This window comes from Hyperolius riggenbachi, chromosome 7, assembly GCF_040937935.1.
Source record: "Hyperolius riggenbachi isolate aHypRig1 chromosome 7, aHypRig1.pri, whole genome shotgun sequence".
In the NCBI taxonomy this organism is placed as follows: Eukaryota; Metazoa; Chordata; class Amphibia; order Anura; family Hyperoliidae; genus Hyperolius; species Hyperolius riggenbachi.
The window spans coordinates 300,731,777-300,752,365 of record NC_090652.1 but is presented as its reverse complement, the minus strand read 5'-3'; the positions used below and the strand labels follow the sequence as shown (position 1 = coordinate 300,752,365).

At 44.5% G+C, this 20,589-nt stretch overlaps 1 protein-coding gene across 4 annotated transcripts in view; it reads right to left on the bottom strand.

Annotated features, from left to right (window-relative positions):
- XRCC5 (X-ray repair cross complementing 5) overlaps positions 1-20,589 on the bottom strand; it is a 114,951-nt gene that overhangs the window by 61,339 nt on the left and 33,023 nt on the right. For all 4 annotated transcript variants that reach the window (XM_068246081.1, XM_068246080.1, XM_068246084.1 and 1 more), the window contains exons 2-8: positions 19,870-19,983; positions 12,858-13,041; positions 9,973-10,021; positions 5,217-5,339; positions 3,892-4,074; positions 3,693-3,807; positions 2,084-2,222 (exon numbers count right to left, since the gene is read on the bottom strand). In XM_068246081.1, the coding sequence (XP_068102182.1) occupies positions 2,084-2,222; positions 3,693-3,807; positions 3,892-4,074; positions 5,217-5,339; positions 9,973-10,021; positions 12,858-13,041; positions 19,870-19,947 (871 nt within the window). In that variant the 5' untranslated portion in view covers positions 19,948-19,983. The remainder of the gene's footprint in view (positions 1-2,083; positions 2,223-3,692; positions 3,808-3,891; positions 4,075-5,216; positions 5,340-9,972; positions 10,022-12,857; positions 13,042-19,869; positions 19,984-20,589) is intronic.

The following is a 20,589-nucleotide window of genomic DNA, read 5'->3' as shown; positions in this document are numbered from 1 at the left end:
TGCACATAAAATGGCAGAAGACTGTTAGGCCTTGCTCACATCACAAATCGCAATCGTTGATGCCAGCATTTTGCAATTTTATGCGTGAATTTTTAGCACCTCCCGACGCGTTTGCTTTTTTTTGTACAGCGCTTTTCTAAGCGATTTGATTTTTTTTTACTTCGTGACGTCAGTCAGGAAGTGAACTCTTTGACCCGGAAATGAATAAGTACAATGTATTTATTCTTAAAAGCGCGGGAGAAATCGCTATACAAAGCGCTACCTTCCATAGAGGAAAATCGCCCTGAAAATGCTCCAGGCAGCGCTTTGGTGAGCGGATCGGTAGTGAACCGCTCAGATGTGAACACTCTCATAGGAAATCATTGCACAAGCGCTTGTAGGGCGATTTTAAAAATCGTCAGCGCTTAAAAAAAACCCGAAAAACAGATTCAGAGTGAACAAGCCCTAAACCCTTCATACAAATGCATTCTCCGAAATCAGTCATCCAGGAACCACTGCTGTCCCTATCAACCATATCTACAGATAGGACATGGATAGATTTTGTTAGCTCCCTTGTGGGATTACTTTGACTGTCTGTCCCAGGAGAGGACGTCAGGATCAGTGCTGCTCCTAATCTCTCCATAGGTTTGATGCGATAAATGTTTGCATGTCTGCACTATGCATGTTACAGGGCCAGAGTTAGGACACCTATGAATCGCTGGCGTACCTCTGCGCGGTGTAGAGGACTACGCAAAGGGAATGCATTATTTTGTACCAAGAACCTGACTTCTAACTTAGCTGTAGAGATAGCAGTGGTGCCTGGGTGATTGATTTTTTAAAATAAATTTGTATGAGTGCGAAGGGTTAACTGTCTCTGCCATTTTGCTGGCCACACCCCCTTTAGCACCTCCCTAATACTTTATTTAAATGTCCTAACTTGGAGGCGGTGTGCCTGGATTCATGTATTTTTTCTTGCACACAAAATGGGAGATGCATGTAAATTTGTTATATGATGGCAGGAGTTTGGCTGCACATGGAAGGAGAGATGTGGTCACATGTGGCGGCACTGAGGTACTGCCACTACATATGACAAGCAAGCTTCAGCGACATGTTGGCGGGAGGTGGGCTGCTCATGGAAGGAGAGATGTGGTCACATGTGGTGGTAGAGAGGTACTGCGGCTACATATGACAAGCAAGATTCAGCGACATGTGGTCGGAGGTGGGATGCACATGGTAGTAGAGATGTGGTCACATGTGGCGGCACTGAGGTACTGCCACTACATATGACAAGCAAGCTTCAGCGATATGTTGGCAGGAGGTGGGCTGTACATGGAAGGAGAGATGTGGTCATATGTGGCGGTAGTGAGGTACAGCCACTACATATGACAAGCAAGCTTCAGCGATATGTTGGCAGGAGGTGGGCTGCACATGGAAGGAGAGATGTGGTCACATGTGGCGGCACTGAGGTACTGCCACTACATATGACAAGCAAGCTTCAGCGATATGTTGGCAGGAGGTGGGCTGCACATGGAAGGAGAGATGTGGTCACATGTGGTGGCACTGAGGTACTGCCACTACATATGACAAGCAAGCTTCAGCGATATGTTGGCGGGAGGTGGGCTGCACATGGAAGGAGAGATGTGGTCACATGTGGCGGCACTGAGGTACTGCCACTACATATGACAAGCAAGCTTCAGCGATATGTTGGCGGGAGGTGGGCTGCACATGGAAGGAGAGATGTGGTCACATGTGGTGGTAGAGAGTACTGCTGCTACATATGAAAAGCAAGCTTCAGTAATATGTTGGCAGGAGGTGGGCTGCACATGGAAGGAGAAATGTGGTCACATGCGGTGGTACGGAGGTACTGCTGCTACATATGAAGAGTAAGCTTCAGCAATATGTTGGCGGGAGGTGGGCTGCACATGGAAGGAGAGGAGTGGTCACATAGGGTGGTAGGGAGGTACTGCCTCTACATATGACAAGCAAGCTTCAGCAATATGTTGGCGGGAGGTGGGCTGCACATGGAAGGAGAGGAGTGGTCACCTAGGGTGGTAGAGAGGTACTGCCTCTACATATGACAAGCAAGCTTCGGATCATACCACACCTTGAATAATGTCGTCCTTCTGCACTTCTGTCTCGTCGTCGTTATTCAGACAATGCACGGTTTCTCGCTGAACATCGTCCTTCTTCAGGGATTTGGCATCTACAGTAGCCCAGGTCTTCTTTGCTTTCTCCTCGGTCACCTAAATCAGTCATGCCATTGGTCAATGCCCATGTTAGGTAGATTGGCTTCCCCAAGATTGTCCACAGACTAAAGAAGAGACATTAGACTATGACTATGTTAGAACTGTTAGATTGTGAGCTCCTTGGAGGGACAGATAGTGACTAGAGACAGTCAATCAGATGCAAATAAGTCTGACCTGCATTCACACTATCCTCATTGTAAAATGTAAAATACATGTAAACACGTACAAAGAAGAAGTACGTTTCTTCCATCATAAAATGAGCCATAAATTACTTTTCTCCTATGTTGCTGCCACTTACAGTAGGTAGTAGAAATCTGACAGAACTGACAGGTTTTGGACTAGCCCATCTCCTCATGAGGTTTTTCAAGTTTTTCTTTATTTTCAAAAGCACTTAGTGAATAGCAATTGCTCTGTCCGATTACCAAAAAATGGTTCAGTGAGCAGGGAGGTTGGCCACTATCTTTGTATAAATCCTTTTCAGGGAGTCTTTGTAAAGAATAAATTAAATGCTGAGAACCCCACATGAAAAGATAGACTAGTCAAAAAAGTAAGGGGGCTTTTTAGACCATTGTAGCCCCTTACACACTCCAATGAGTTCTGGTTCACCATGAGCTTGCTGGTTAGTCTGTACCTCCTGGGTGTTTCAAGTCCTACCCCATAGAACCACATTAATCCATGCCATGCACTGATGAGGATCAAACAATCCAAAACAGTCTGTATGCATGTTGGATTATTATGCCTCTGTACAAATTAACAAGCTGACACATCATTGCATTCCAGCGGTTCTGGAGGTTTGTTTAGTTTCTAAGGGCAACAATGGTTAATTTGCATATATTCAGCAGTGATGCACTGGGAGTCATCTCAAGCTCACTCCAACCTGAATTATCGCAAATTCTTTCTGTTTTAAGAAAGCAAACTTTTGTTTTCACTAGTCAAAAACCTGTCAGTTCCGTTAGATTTCTACTACCTACTGTAAGTGACAGCAACATAGGAGAAAGTCATTTATAGCTCATTTTACACTGGAAGAAACATACTTTTTATTTGTATGCGTTTAAATGTATTTTACATTTTACTATATTTTTGCATATAGTGTTCCTTTAAGGTGAAAAATAAATAAGCTTTTTTTGAATCAACCTACAAATATCTGCCAGCCAAAATCATTGTTCCTGAATATTTATATGGCCATAAGTTTGCTGCCTGGACAAACATTTCCCACCTTCTGCGCCCACCTTGAGCAGAGTTCTTTCTCCTGGGGCTGCTGGGAACAGGAATGTGTCTGAGAAAACTTTATTCTTCAGTAAATCCAGGGAAAGCTCTCCTGATTATTTATGATCTTTAGTATTGACAACATTAGACAATCAGTCCCCCTGTGTCTGAAGTCCCCGAAAGTGATAAACTTGATTCTGCTATTCCCATGTCTGGTATTAGGAGGTCCTCGTCCATCTCACAATTTCCTGACATACTTACAGCTTTATACCCCACAATACGGATGGATATTCTGGAGCCGATGGTGAGCTGGCAGGGCCATGGCATAGGCCTCCTCTCCATCTTCTTAAATATGGCGAGCTTATCCAGACTGTCCCTGAATGCCGAAGAGAACAGAGCTGTGAACCGCAGTGAAACGTACATCTGTCACCAGTCAGATATTAGCAGAAAATATGCCCACCTGAAGGTGTAAACCTCGTCCAGGCCGTCCTCAGCCTCCAGAGAGAACATGATCTTCCTCACCATTTGGATACCGAGCTTCTGCTGATCGGAGAGACCTTTGCCCGGCCCTCGTCTCCTGTCCCCGTCAGCTCTGCTGCCTTCCCCGGATTCATGCTCATCTTCGTCCACTGGGAAAGGCAGGCTGCGGACACAAGAGACAAAATGGCTTCACTTCTGCTCAGCTACGTTACGCTTCTCACTGAAGCCCGTCTATAAACAGGCCACTCCCCAGAAAAACACCAACTTGTAGTGGTCAAGTGGATAAAACAGAGCCAGAACTAATACCGCCTGTACACACGATAGATGCTGCAACAAAGACTTGCAGAACTGGGTGTCTCAGTCATATTTCTTCTAGCATGTGTACACAGTCTTGATTTGCTTATTATTATACTAGCTGATGGCTCGGCATTGCCCGGGTATGTATTTGGCTGGTGTTGGCTCTGCCCATTTTTTCTAACCCTAACACACAATTACTCAATGAATTTGTTTATGAGCTTTGCTGTCTTTGGCATCAATAATTTGCATTGAAATTAAACAAATCTGGTTGGCTGTTTGTGACTCCACCCCCTTTTCTGAATTTGAACCCCAGTCACCCCATGACTGTACCAGGTTTGAGGCTTGTGCCATTAACAGTGCAAGAATAGCAGAAATTAAAGAGAAACCGTAACCAAGAATTCAACTTCACCCCAATCAGTAGCTGATACCCCCTTTTACATGAAAAATCTATTCCTTTTCACAAACGGATCATCAAGGGTCTCTGTATGGCTGATATTGTGATAAAACCCCACCTTGTTGCATTGTGGGAAATAGCCGTTTACAGCTGTTTCCAACTGCCAAAAAAGCATGCAGCAGCTACTTCAACTGATAAGCTGATACTCTGTTCCTGTGCTGACAGTAATGTAGCTGCAGTGTGTGCTGATCTCTAGTATGTACAGTATAAGCTGATACTCTGTCCCTGCGCTGACAGTAATGTAGCTGCAGTGTGTGCTGATCTCTAGTACAGTGTTCTCCCCAGAAGTTTTTTTTCCAGCCGGGTGGCCTGAAATAGTAGCCAGGTGGCATGAAAAAGTAGCCGGGTGGGGTGAGATGAGAGAATGCAGGGCTGGTGCTTCTGTGTGCAACTCTGCTTACAGCATAGGAGGAGGTGAGCTGATGACAGCCGGGTGCTCACCAAAACTAGCCGGGTGGAGCACCCAGCTAAAAGAGCCTAAAGTAGAACACTGTAGTATGCACGCTGTTACTCTGGACACTCATGGAGGATACTTTGGAGAGGGTGACACTCACAAGAACTGCAGGGTGATGCCCGCTTTCTTCAGGTTGGCGACGATGATGTCCAGCTGGTCCTCGCTGAACGGGCTGCTGAGGTCTGAGAATACAGCGATGTGCAGCTTCTCATACTTCTTCCCACTGCAAAAACACAAACACCTGGGCATGAGCAAGCTCTACCAGAGGCACACATCGATATTCCTGAATAGGTGTTGGCATTATGACTTCGTAACACCAGAATAATGCCGCACACCACATTTCAGTCCCAAACAATCGACAAGGTTAGGGAGACTTTGCTTACTTGTGCTTCACGTCGCGTTCCATTGTCAGAAGTATCGGAGTCATGTGAATCGCACCTTGAAGCGCAAGCAGTGACCTCCCCCTGACCCCGTCCGCTTGTTCGCTAGTGAAATGTGGCGCTCGGCAGAATTCGGTTCTTCCTAAATCATTATGCTGAATTCAAAAACACCAGCTATTTTAACAACATGGAAATCTCTATGAACCAGTTAGGGCCACAAGGACATGGAAGGCTGAGACCCTCGCTGGCTGTATCTCTGGCGAACACGGCAAATATAGCGCAGGAGATTTGGGCGCAGCAGGCGCCCCCATAAACCGTAACAGGAATTATGGCTATAGTGGTGTGCAGCGAGTAACTTTGGCGCCGTCGGAAGACAGCTCTGAAGTTACTTTTAAAACATTGCAATTCGTCCGGCAGCAATAGCTGGAAGCCGAATTACATCATTCCCCAGTATTCACGTCAACCTGGAGGGGGAATAGTAATTAACGCCGCCGGGACCTTGTGCAGCAGCAGGATAACCCATATATACCGGCTGTATCTTGCGCCAAAGTCTCCCGGCGGTGCATTCACTCGAGCGCATCTCTGGGGGGCATCAGCAGTGACATCTCTCCAATACAGTCTCATACTGCCTGCATGACAATACACTTCCCATCACATCCCAAACACAAAGGTAAATCACTGAACACCACCCTCCAAAAGGCAACGTGTAGTGATACAGGAACCAGGAAGTTCGTTCACAAAGGGAGTGGAGCCCCTTTTGCCTGTAGAGAAGGGGAGCCTAATGGTGCAGTATCGTTAGGTGCAGATAGTATACAGAATGTTGTGGGTAGCGGATACTCACAAAGATGGGTTGCAATCCTGCAACCAGCGCGTCGGCCTGCGGGAAGAAACCGTTCCCGCTCGGTGTCCCGGAACACTCTGAAACTGGGCGGTCGCTCTGCTCCTGTGGTCCTCTCCACTGATGGACTAAGTCAATAAGTAGTAGGGGGCTGAGACCTCTGCTAGAGGTGTGAGGTTATAACTGAGTAAAGGTGCCCATACACTCGTCAGATTGGCAGCAGATAGATAAGAAATGCATCTGATGATCTATCTGATGCGTTTTTAGAACATTTTTTACCAGGATAGAATTCCAATAGATTTCAGTTTGAAATCTATTGAAATTCGATCTGATGGCATTTTTTTGCCATCAGATTTCCATTAAGGCCAATGCAAACTGATAAGCAATCTCATCAGATCGACCTAAATTTTCCACCCTGCCAGTTCGATGGAAATCCATCGAAATCGATCGAAATCGGGCATCGATCGGTCGATTGGCCAACCGATTTTCAATCGATCGATCGATCGGTCGGCCAGAAAATCGGCTGAGTGTATGGGCCCCTTTAGGGTTGTTTGGGAGGTGCCCAATGTGCGTTGGTACAGCGGTGGAACTTAAAGGGGCACTATGGCGAAAAATTGTAAAATTTAAAATATGTGCAAACATATACTAATAATAAATACATTTCTTCCAGAGTAAAATGAGCCATAAATTACTTTTCTCCTATGTTCCTGTCACTTACAGTAGATAGTAGAAATCTGACAGAAGAACAAGGTTTTGGACTAGTCCATCTCTTCATGGGGGATTCTCAGGGATTTATTTACAAAAGCACTTCGTGAATGGCAGTTGCCCTGTCCTACAGCCCAAAAAAAACTGTGTAGTGAGCAGGAAAGCTGGCCAGTATTATTGTTTAAATCCTTTTTAGGAAATGTCTTTATAAAGAATAAAAGCCTTGCTGAGAATCCCCTATAAAGAGATGGACTAGTCCAAAACCTGTTGCTTCTGTCAGATTTCTACTACCTACTGTAAGTGACAGCAACATAGGAGAAAAGTAATTTATGGCTCATTTTACTCTGGAAGAAATGTACTTATTTTTCTATGTTTGCACATATTTAAAATTTTACAATTTTGTTTGCCATAGTGCCCCTTTAAGTTCTATAGTACAGATAAAAAGAGGTATCTTACCTCCAATGAAGACTCACAAGAGTGGGAAAATTGAGGGGGGTTTTTTACAGTTAAGCTGTAGACAACGCGTTTCACGGGCCTCTGCCCACTTCCTCAGGTTAATACATACAGATAACCTTTCTATAAGCCATGTGTTGCGCGGGCGCCTCTGTAAACCTCGCCAAAAGGTAGATCATTCCATGCTGTCAGCAGAGTGCAGAGAGGAGGCTGCTGTGTGGATTGTGAAGTATAAGCAGCTGATCCCCCACCACCTAATATAACCTGCAAAGGTCTGCCGTGCAGGATGGGGTGCAGCTAGCCCTCACTAGCCTGCTAAAGTGTAAACTCTGAGTTCAATAGGCTGATTAATAATCTGGGTATGGTGGAGGGAAGAGTCGTTTCCAATTATATTCAAAATTTCACCCAGAATCAGATCTAATCAACCCAAGCTGGCAGTGATGTATAACAATAACATACACCCCTCTACGATTCGACAGCTCGTAATCTGTCACTAACATACCAATTCACTATCCTTGATATGTTATACAATTAAGGCCGAGGGAATTAGGTAGGTGCACAATATGTTCAGTGCAAAAACATGTTGCTCTACATGTTTCATTCTTACGGGCTTCATCAGAAGCAAATACAAAACTGTGCAACTAAGTAAATAACTTAAACCCCCACACCACATGAACACAAAAATCCACCAGTGTAATGATCAAGGCAGAGCTGAGTTGCCCTCATTGACCACAGGTTTAAATATGGTGACCCAATAGATGGTACCACTCCTAGGGTGTCTTGACCTCTGATCTGAGATTGTGAGCTGCTCTCAGGGACAGCTAAAGATGTGACTGGTTCATGGAAAGGGCTTACTATTATCTGCCTTGCTTTGTGGAACACACTGAACTCAGTAGTTACCCCCAGCCCCACCCCACACACTACTGCTGGTGAGACCTCAATCTATTCTGATCTATAATGACCCCTTCCACAGTATAGCAGTGCAGTGCAGTATGCTGTGCTAACATGAAAAGGCCTGTCTGGCACTACCCTGTACCGTATCATGATGCATACATATGATCTGGCCGTCGGGAGACTTGGGTGCAGGATACAGTCGGTATATGGCTTATCCTGCTGCTGCACAAGTTCAGGCGGCGTTAAATACTATTCCCCCTCCAGGACCACGTGGATAGTGGGGAATGATGTAATTCGGCTTCCAGCAATTGCTGTCGGCCGAATTACAGTGTTTTAAAAGCAACTTCAGCTCCATCTTCTGACGGCGCCAAAGTTACTGACTATGCGTCACTATAGCCTTAAAGAGAATCTGTATTGTTAAAAATCGCACAAAAGTAAACATACCAGTGCGTTAGGGGACATCTCCTATTACCCTCTGTCACAATTTCGCCGCTCCTCGCCGCATTAAAAGTGGTTAAAAACAGTTTTAAAAAGTTTGTTTATAAACAAACAAAATGGCCACCAAAACAGGAAGTAGGTTGATGTACAGTATGTCCACACATAGAAAATACATCCATACACAAGCAGGCTGTATACAGCATTCCTTTTGAATCTCAAGAGATCATTGTGTGTTTCTTTCCCCCTGCATCTCTCATACACTGAAGTTTCAGGCTGCTCTTTTCTTCCTGCAAACAGCTTTGCCCTTGTCTGTAATTCCTCACTATGTGAAAGCCCAGCCAGCTCAGAGGACGATTTATCCAGCTTGTAAAAGATAAGAGAGAAGCTGCTCTAATCCTAAATAGGCCTGGAAGGGGGAGTTCATAGCAGAACCACAACACTGAAGAACTTGGCAGCCTTCCAGACACAGGCCTGACAAATCTGACAAGAGAGAGATAAGTTGATTTATTACAGAGACTGTGATAGTACAAAGTGCTGCAGTAAGCCAGAACACATTAGAATAGCTTTTGGAACTTGTAGGATGATAAAAAACAGGATGCAATTTTTGTTACGGAGTCTCTTTAATTCCTATTACGGCCTATGGTGGCGCCGGCTGCACCCAAATCTCCTGCGCTGGTATTACAGTGCTCAATCACGACCTGGCCATAGGCGTGGGGAGGAGATGTAAAGAGCAATATATCACTTCCAATGTGAACATAACTAAACCTACAAAGTGCAAATATCCAAACATCAACCTCACAAATGCTTCCCTAGACCCCCAGCCCTTTATTCCCCATGTCGTTACATCACACGAATTAGGGCAGTGATGTATATTCAAAGTCACTACTCCCTCCAGGAGCTAGGTGGTGCTGTAGAATAGGAAGAAGACTGCCTGTCCATTCATCTCAATGAAGAGGGAGTGTACTTTCTCCTGTATCCTGTAAAGCAGATGCAGCAGCCAGGGTGGAGCAGTACCAATGCAAGTGAACAGAGGGGAAACCTAGGCGGGGCTTGTTTTCTGATAACTGCAGTTTATAAATGCACTTACCCTTTACAAGTAAATGTGAGAAATAAACCCAGAGGTCATAAAACAATTGCCAGTCACTTACAGGGTCTCCTTCTGTAGGATGTCCATAGAGACGATCAGAGCATCGAGGACTGAGACGTTAAAGAAGAACCATGGTATCTTATCACAAACAAGTCATATCATTAAAGTGATACACCCTGTATAAACAAATCATATATATAAGTAGATAAATACTTGATCTACTTACATAACACATGTATTGTACTGTCCACATTTTGATTTCAGTGATTTTTATATAATAAAGAAGGATAACACAGTTTCAGATATTTTCCATCTTTACTGCCTATGACTGAAGCCAGTCCTGGTGTAATTTCCTCCCATACTTTTCTTTTTCCTACAAACTGCACTGTCATATCTAGCTTGCTTTGTAAACACATGCGAGCACAGCATAGATTGTATTTCAGCAGCTTCCCCCCTCTCAGTCTTGTGTCACACTGAACTGCCCTCAGCCAATCAGTGAGGAGCAGGAATGTGGGAGGGGAGAGGACAAGCTTCCCTCTCGTCGGCAATGTACTAAATAGAGCCAGGCTGACTCAGATAAGATGTATTACAGCAGAAATATTTCTAATTATATTGAAATGCTTGCACTGCAGGGTCAGGTTGCAGACTACATAATAAACAGAGCAGTGGGTAAATGGAATTTGATGTAATGGCTGACAATCACATTTTTAATTTTGTACAAAATTCTATGAACAATCTCAGCAATACAGGCAGCTGAAGGCCTGTCTGCCCTAATTTCCTGCTCTTGTCCTGTTATTTCTCCTAACCTATCACACAGCAGAAGCTAAAAGGGGCGTGGCAGGAACTTAGATCCGGCGAGCCCTGAGCTTGCAGCAATAGTCTGTAAGGGCTGGTTCAGACGGACGTTTGGAGGCGTTGCGTTTGCTGGCGTCGCGTTCAGCAGCGTTCGTGTGCGTTTGGATGCGGTCGCGTTTTTTCTTCCCCTAGGGGGACATTAGCCGTCGCGGTTAACCTCCCCTGGAAGCTACATGTAGCTTCCAGGGGCTCCTTGAACGCCAGGGAAAATCGGGACCCAAACGCCGCGTTTGTGTAAACGCGCTTGAAAGCTTGGTACAAACGCTCCCATTCACTTGAATGGGAGCGTTTAACACCAAGCCCTGAACGCTGGCTGTAAACGCTCTGCAAACGTCCGTCTGAACCAGCCCTAACTGCTTTCATGAGCTGCTCTACACATCAGTGCAAGTCACAGACATTTATAATCCCCTCTGTTATATATAATCAATTATAGTAATAGATGAACACCTTTTTTTTGTACCAAAAGTCTGCTTTAAAATGGCAACTTCAAGATATCAGGAGGATTAGCCATACTATGCCAGGGAAAAAAACACATACCGTATATAAGTAAATACTTGATCTACTTACATAACACATGTATTGTACTGTCCACGTTTTGATTTCAGTGAATGTTTTATAGTAAATGAGGAGAATTCTGTTCCTGGTGGGGGCCGTGTCTTTTGCCCACAGTTTGAGGCTAAATACTGATGTTGTTTCTTCCCTTAACATTTTTCTTTTCGCCTCCAATCGCTGAGTCACCTCAGCCTTGCTTGTAAACACAAGTGAGCAGAGGATCGTGTTTCAGCAAGGCAGGTAGGCAGGCAAATAAAGGGAAGAGGAGGAATATATTATAGATAAAAAGAACCCCCCAGCATGCAACTGTTTGGCAATGGCTATTAAAGGGCCAGTGCTCCTAAGGTATGTGAAAACTCCAAACCATAACGGCAGAAAAAGTTTTGAAAGTTTTGAATGCAGGATTAGCATCTTTATCACTTAATACACTCAGACTCACTCAGTTGCTGTTGAAATGTGATTTTTATGGCGACAATCCCACTTTAAGCAACTATCAGTTATGCTTATATAGACGCTTATGATGCATTCACTTCTATTTAGCAGAGATTACTGTTATTCTTATTAAAGCGGACCTGAACTCAGAACTTCCTCTCTGCTCTAAAAGCATAATAACCTTTAAAGAAAAACATTTCTTTATTACAGCTGATACAAATCCTGCAATAAATCTGCAGCGTGTCTACTTCCTGCTTTCATGGAAGCAGACATAGGGTTAACATCCTGTGTTTACAAATTAGCTGATCTGTTGAGCCAGCCAGCAGACACAGCTGAGATCAAATTATGGTTGTGATTGGTCACAGATGAGGGGGGAAATTAGATAGGCTAAACTCTCTAAATACATACAGGGTGCATTTCTCCGTTTTCCCTCTGTCCTGTGCAAGAGCTCAAGTTCACTTTAGAAGAACCGCCAACCTGAAACAGTTACATCAGCGTGCAGCAACTATGCATGAATTTCTAAAAATTTCTTAAAAACAAACCTCCCCCTAAGAGAAGTCTTTGGTTGTGTGGGCTTTTGGGGGGTGCAGCATGTATTTACTAGCCTACGAGGGGCTCATTAGCCCCCCCCCCTCCCCGTCTGTATGGAGGCCTCCATTTTCTATGTCCCTGCGCCACAGTTTACTGCAGTTCTGTCCTATGTCCCCGGTAGCAGCAATGCATGCTGGGGATGCGCGATGCATGCGGGACATGTAACCACATCAATGAACTACATCTCCCAGCATGCATTGTAGCTACCAGGGACACAGGATATCACCGTGGGAACTTCAACCCGCAGCACAGGAAGAGAGGAGATGGAGGTTTCCATATGTAACCGGAGGGGTGCGTCCCCTCCCCGTAGGTAAGTAAATGCGCGCTAATCCCCAAAAGCTGACTTAGGGGCACCCAGGTGCTCAATATACTTTAAACCACCTGACACCTTCTTATATCCCTCCGGAGGCCTAGCAGTGAAATCTCTGCCCCCCTGAGTTCCCTGCTCTTTACCGGCTGCGGCCACTACCCGGGGTACCATACTCTGCCAGCGGCTTGGCTTTGGTGGAAGGATACAGTCGGCCTGCTGATTTCCGGGCTCAATAGAGTTCTGAATCTCATCTAACAGGTCAAAGTCGGGCATCATGAGATGTCGCTGCACCGTGATGTTCTGGTACTGATCGGCGTCCGCCAGGGCGTTTTCTGTCCTGTCAGTACCGAAGAGAACTACCGCGATCTCATCCTTACTCTCTGCAAACACCTAAAACACAGAGTGACAATGCTGCAACTGCACGACATGATACGAGCATCATACGAATTCCTTCCACACACGCCACATCAATATTTTAAACAGATTTCAGCAAGGAACCATTAATGCAGTGCAACACAATGGGCCATAAAACTACTACTGTTCCTTCACCGCCCTGGTATTGCGTGTGTATATACGGTGCATGCGTGTCTGAATATGCCATGTCTGCAGAGTGTGTGTGTGTGTGTGTGTATACGGTGCATGCGTGTCTGAATATGCCATGTCTGCAGAGTGTGTGTGTGTGTGTGTGTATACGGTGCATGCGTGTCTGAATATGCCATGTCTGCAGAGTGTGTGTGTGTGTGTGTGTATACGGTGCATGCGTGTCTGAATATGCCATGTCTGCAGAGTGTGTGTGTGTGTGTGTGTATACGGTGCATGCGTGTCTGAATATGCCATGTCTGCAGAGTGTGTGTGTGTGTGTGTGTATACGGTGCATGCGTGTCTGAATATGCCATGTCTGCAGAGTGTGTGTGTGTGTGTGTGTATACGGTGCATGCGTGTCTGAATATGCCATGTAATCTTTGTTAGAAACTCTGGAGGTACAATCCTTTATATTGTGAAGGATTAAAAACACAGTCCTTTTTCAGGGTAATCCACCTTACCCACCGACACTTATTTATAACTTTAGAAGAGGACTATATAAACTGATGCAATCTCAGAGAGGCAAAAAAGAACTCTGAAAAATATTTATTGACACATGTAGAAAAACATCAAAAACACATGATTCTTCAGCATCACAGTGATTGGTTTTTAAGATACATAAGGTAGATTTGAGTTGACCAATGGTTGTAGCTTTACGGGTATTAAACTTCAAGGCAACGACACATGTTCGTTTCGGGCTTTTTTTGTAAAATTGTATGCGCCCTTCATCAGGCCGTGATACCCAATTCTAAAAATGAAGACGATACATAACAACACATTAAAATCACAAAGTACAATTGATCAAGTGCGACAGAAAAAACTGTCGTACAAAAGAGAGACCACCACCTAGAAAGGTTCATGGCATGTACATCAGGTTCAATCCAAGAACCTACGTGCATGGATCAGACCAAAGATTTGTGAAGAGCTTATAGAAGAATGTGTCAAGATGAGGATAGAAGTAAAGATGAAAAAAGAATAAGAGCCCAAGAACAGAGTAAACCACAGTAAACCAACTTCCTGGGGACTAGTAAATATCAGTCACCATATTCCTAAGTAGGTTACCAGAAAGAGGTGTAAAGTATATAGCACATGAATTGTGACTGGACCAGAGGTTTTGAAAAAATGGTAAAAAATCAACAAACCTGTGAAGCTCAACCGAAAGGGAACCAATCAGGCAACAAAGGCCGAATGCTGGGGGGGGCGTCTGAGCTTACCAGACCCACAAAATCTAGAAAAAAATTGTAAAAAATATATATAGAAACTCAGCAAAGCTCATCCCAATATGGTAGAGTGCCCAAGTATGTAACACACAGCCAGACCTCCCATACACCAAAGGAAAGGAACCCTGTCATATGTATAGTTAAACCTGGGCCATCTTGATATAACATTCAACATGTGAGCACGTATATAGGCTCACACAAAGGCGTGACCCAAAGTCAAACAGCCATAAATATATAAATACCAACAACACCTCTACATAGTTATCTATTTCCATATATTATATCCATGCATATTCCTACCTGGGGCAACATATCTAGATTGTGCATCAAAAATAACTTTAATCATAAGCACAACTATGTATGCAGAAGCATATAGGTAATGTACACAAAGCATTATGCAGTCACTATATATAGTGCAAAGCAGACCATTGGCATTAAGTATCCATGACAAGAAGAACAGTTAATCTACAAAGAAGATAAAAAATAAATAATAAAGGGTATATGGACGGATTTACCTTTCCACCGGCTGGAAACAAATGCTGCAAGGTGGGAACCCAGCTAGAAATGACATCGCCTGCCATTTAAATATCCCACCAGGCACTGCTGTCTATTGGAGGCAACCAATCCAGAGCTAGCAAAAACGGACCCACCCTGGAGCGCATCTCCACGTAAACAGAGCGGCTCATAGGAGGCAGTGGAGAAGACGTCGCCCCCTCCCACCGGAAGCGACGTCAGGCTCTTCAAAGACCAATAGGGATACGGCTAGTAGCCATGCTGGAACGCAGAAGGAAGTAAACAGGTCAAGCCTGCAATAGGGGCGCGGCTGGTGACCACGCTGAGGCGCAGGGGAAAGCGAGTGTGTCAAAATCCAAAGGCACCAATGGGGAAACAGCTCATAACCACGCTGGAGCGCAGGAGGAAGTAAGCATACGCTAGAGATACCGATAGGGATATACTATACAATAAACTACTCATAGCCACGCAGGAGCGCAGAGAGAGGTAAGTATAAAGGGGAATGGCTCCCATATAACATCTGATCATAAAGACAGCACACTGACACGACAGAGACATCCTTAGATGTTACAAGAAAAACGGGAAACATCACTAAAAGACTAATTTAAAGGGACATATCAGAATTACCTCAATGTCACCATATAGGCCATCCCTTCATACATAGAGATCTCACCAGTATAAAACACCAAGAAAAGCAGAATGGAGAACAAGCCATATGTCACACGCCCGGGCACCCCCACCAGAGATGGAGAGCTGGAACCCAAAACATCGGATGAGCCCACAAAGGTAATATTGATCAATAATCAATAACCCATAGTCCAGATTTCTTCTAAGAGAGGGAGCTGTAAGAAAAGCGAAAAGAATTTCAACACAAAACTTTCAAGTAAACACAATTTATTTCATACAAACAGACATATAGAATACAGTCGTGTCCAAATGGGCACGACAGTTAGTCTAAAGTGGTCTATATTCAGCATTGAGTCCAGCTGGAGTCAGTGTCTGTAAGAATCTGATCCAGCGGGCCTCTTTATGTAGTAAAATTAGTTCTCTATTTCCACCCCTTCTTGGTGGGGGGACTATATCTAGGACGCAAAATCTCAGCTGATTCGCCGAATGGCCCATAGAGACAAAATGCTGAGCCACCGGGGAATCAATCTGAGATGGATCTAAATTGCGCCTCAGCGCAACATTAATTCTGGACCTGTGCTCAATGATGCGCTCCTTAACGGAACGAGTAGTTTCCCCTACATACATCTTGCCACATGGGCACTTAATACCATATACCACAAATTCAGTATCACATGTGGCAAAATGGGAAAATTTAACTGGGAACCCTTTCATGGGGTGGTTAATGCTTTTCCCCTTTAAAACCAACTGGCAACACGAACAGTGTAGACACGGGAACGTACCCTTGCGCACAGGTGCCAGAAGTCTCTGAGTCCCACCCTTACAGGACCCCATATCTGATAGACCGCAGGATAGGCCAGTGCCGCTTGACCACATCCACAACCCTAGAGGATAGTGTACTAAAGGACGTAGCTAAAATCATACGTTCCTGCTTGTCATTACCCATGTTTTTAATGACAAGCAGGAACGTATGATTTTAGCTACGGTTGTGGATGTGGTCAAGCGGCACTGGCCTATCCTGCGGTCTATCAGTGCTGAAATACCGGCCTTTAAACAGACACCTATGGTAGCCTATAAGAGGGCGCAGTCAATCAGGGACCATTTGATCAGGGCAGATATGGGGTCCTGTAAGGGTGGGACTCAGAGACTTCTGGCACCTGTGCGCAAGGGTACGTTCCCGTGTCTACACTGTTCGTGTTGCCAGTTGGTTTTAAAGGGGAAAAGCATTAACCACCCCATTAAAGGGTTCCCAGTTAAATTTTCCCATTTTGCCACATGTGATACTGAATTTGTGGTATATGGTATTAAGTGCCCATGTGGCAAGATGTATGTAGGGGAAACTACTCGTTCCGTTAAGGAGCGCATCATTGAGCACAGGTCCAGAATTAATGTTGCGCTGAGGCGCAATTTAGATCCATCTCAGATTGATTCCCCGGTGGCTCAGCATTTTGTCTCTATGGGCCATTCGGCGAATCAGCTGAGATTTTGCGTCCTAGATATAGTCCCCCCACCAAGAAGGGGTGGAAATAGAGAACTAATTTTACTACATAAAGAGGCCCGCTGGATCAGATTCTTACAGACACTGACTCCAGCTGGACTCAATGCTGAATATAGACCACTTTAGACTAACTGTCGTGCCCATTTGGACACGACTGTATTCTATATGTCTGTTTGTATGAAATAAATTGTGTTTACTTGAAAGTTTTGTGTTGAAATTCTTTTCGCTTTTCTTACAGCTCCCTCTCTTAGAAGAAATCTGGACTATGGGTTATTGATTATTGATCAATATTACCTTTGTGGGCTCATCCGATGTTTTGGGTTCCAGCTCTCCATCTCTGGTGGGGGTGCCCGGGCGTGTGACATATGGCTTGTTCTCCATTCTGCTTTTCTTGGTGTTTTATACTGGTGAGATCTCTATGTATGAAGGGATGGCCTATATGGTGACATTGAGGTAATTCTGATATGTCCCTTTAAATTAGTCTTTTAGTGATGTTTCCCGTTTTTCTTGTAACATCTAAGGATGTCTCTGTCGTGTCAGTGTGCTGTCTTTATGATCAGATGTTATATGGGAGCCATTCCCCTTTATACTTACCTCTCTCTGCGCTCCTGCGTGGCTATGAGTAGTTTATTGTATAGTATATCCCTATCGGTATCTCTAGCGTATGCTTACTTCCTCCTGCGCTCCAGCGTGGTTATGAGCTGTTTCCCCATTGGTGCCTTTGGATTTTGACACACTCGCTTTCCCCTGCGCCTGAGCGTGGTCACCAGCCGCGCCCCTATTGCAGGCTTGACCTGTTTACTTCCTTCTGCGTTCCAGCATGGCTACTAGCCGTATCCCTATTGGTCTTTGAAGAGCCTGACGTCGCTTCCGGTGGGAGGGGGCGACGTCTTCTCCACTGCCTCCTATGAGCCGCTCTGTTTACGTGGAGATGCGCTCCAGGGTGGGTCCGTTTTTGCTAGCTCTGGATTGGTTGCCTCCAATAGACAGCAGTGCCTGGTGGGATATTTAAATGGCAGGCGATGTCATTTCTAGCTGGGTTCCCACCTTGCAGCATTTGTTTCCAGCCGGTGGAAAGGTAAATCCGTCCATATACCCTTTATTATTTATTTTTTATCTTCTTTGTAGATTAACTGTTCTTCTTGTCATGGATACTTATTCCAATGGTCTGCTTTGCACTATATATAGTGACTGCATAATGCTTTGTGTACATTACCTATATGCTTCTGCATACATAGTTGTGCTTATGATTAAAGTTATTTTTGATGCACAATCTAGATATGTTGCCCCAGGTAGGAATATGCATGGATATAATATATGGAAATAGATAACTATGTAGAGGTGTTGTTGGTATTTATATATTTATGGCTGTTTGACTTTGGGTCACGCCTTTGTGTGAGCCTATATACGTGCTCACATGTTGAATGTTATATCAAGATGGCCCAGGTTTAACTATACATATGACAGGGTTCCTTTCCTTTGGTGTATGGGAGGTCTGGCTGTGTGTTACATACTTGGGCACTCTACCATATTGGGATGAGCTTTGCTGAGTTTCTATATATATTTTTTACAATTTTTTTCTAGATTTTGTGGGTCTGGTAAGCTCAGACGCCCCCCCCAGCATTCGGCCTTTGTTGCCTGATTGGTTCCCTTTCGGTTGAGCTTCACAGGTTTGTTGATTTTTTACCATTTTTTCAAAACCTCTGGTCCAGTCACAATTCATGTGCTATATACTTTACACCTCTTTCTGGTAACCTACTTAGGAATATGGTGACTGATATTTACTAGTCCCCAGGAAGTTGGTTTACTGTGGTTTACTCTGTTCTTGGGCTCTTATTCTTTTTTCATCTTTACTTCTATCCTCATCTTGACACATTCTTCTATAAGCTCTTCACAAATCTTTGGTCTGATCCATGCACGTAGGTTCTTGGATTGAACCTGATGTACATGCCATGAACCTTTCTAGGTGGTGGTCTCTCTTTTGTACGACAGTTTTTTCTGTCGCACTTGATCAATTGTACTTTGTGATTTTAATGTGTTGTTATGTATCGTCTTCATTTTTAGAATTGGGTATCACGGCCTGATGAAGGGCGCATACAATTTTACAAAAAAAGCCCGAAACGAACATGTGTCGTTGCCTTGAAGTTTAATACCCGTAAAGCTACAACCATTGGTCAACTCAAATCTACCTTATGTATCTTAAAAACCAATCACTGTGATGCTGAAGAATCATGTGTTTTTGATGTTTTTCTACATGTGTCAATAAATATTTTTCAGAGTTCTTTTTTTGCCTCTCTGAGATTGCATCAGTTTATATAGTCCTCTTCTAAAGTTATAAATAAATGAATATGCCATGTATGCAGTGTGTGTGTGTGTGTATATACGGTGCATGCGTGTCTGAATATGCCATGTATGCAGTGTGTGTGTGTGTGTATACACGGTGCATGCGTGTCTGAATATGCCATGTATGCAGTGTGTGTGTGTGTGTATACGGTGCATGCGTGTCTGAATATGCCATGTATGCAGTGTGTGTGTGTGTGTGTGTGTGTGTGTATACGGTGCATGCGTGTGTGAATGTGCCGAGTATGCATACTGTATGTTGGCGTGCGCGTGTGTACACACAGTGCATGCATGTGTGAATGTGTTCTGTATGCATACTGTATGTGTGCGCATGTGTGTATGTACAGTACATGTGTGTGAATATGCTGTGTAGGCATACTGTATGTGTGTGTACAGTGCGTGAGTGTGCGTCTATAGTGTGCACACGTTATGCATTACCTGTCTTTGCACAAACAGCATCACCACTTTCTTCGCCAGTTCGAACGCCGTCTCCTCCCCCTGGTAGGGGTGCGTCATCGCCAGGCCCACATCCACACACAGCACCACCGCGCTCTGCAAGACAGTCATCCAATCACTGTGACTTAATGACGACATAAAAGGGTTATTATATACAGTGTATCCATTAGCAGTGTGCCTGTGCAGTGACTGTTACTATCACCTGAAATGATGGAAACAGATCATCAGGGATCTTACATGTACACAGGACTGTACAATCAGCAGCAGAAAGCTCATCTCAGCTACAGATGGAACAGGTGGGTGGAGGACGAGAGCTTCTTCTTTATCCCCATAAGGTAGCCATAGATGTAGCAATGACAGGCAGATCGACCAAGAGACAAATCTCTCTCTGATCGAATCTGATTAGAGAGAGATCTGTCGGCTGCCCGTAAACTGCAAGCCGATTCCCGATCAATTCCAAGCTGAAATTGATCATGAATTGGCTTTGTGTGCCTCCTCGCTAGCCTGATGCTGTCCCCCCTAATGTATAATGTGCCCCCCCCCCCCCCCCGATATACTGTCCGCATCCGTCGCTGCCTCTGGGCTTCTCCTTCCATATATATGTCCCATGTGGCTGCCATAGTAACATGGGCGCGTGTGACACTAAGTCACACATACGCTGCAAAACACGCTGGTCTCATGTATGGACGGAGGCAGACAGTA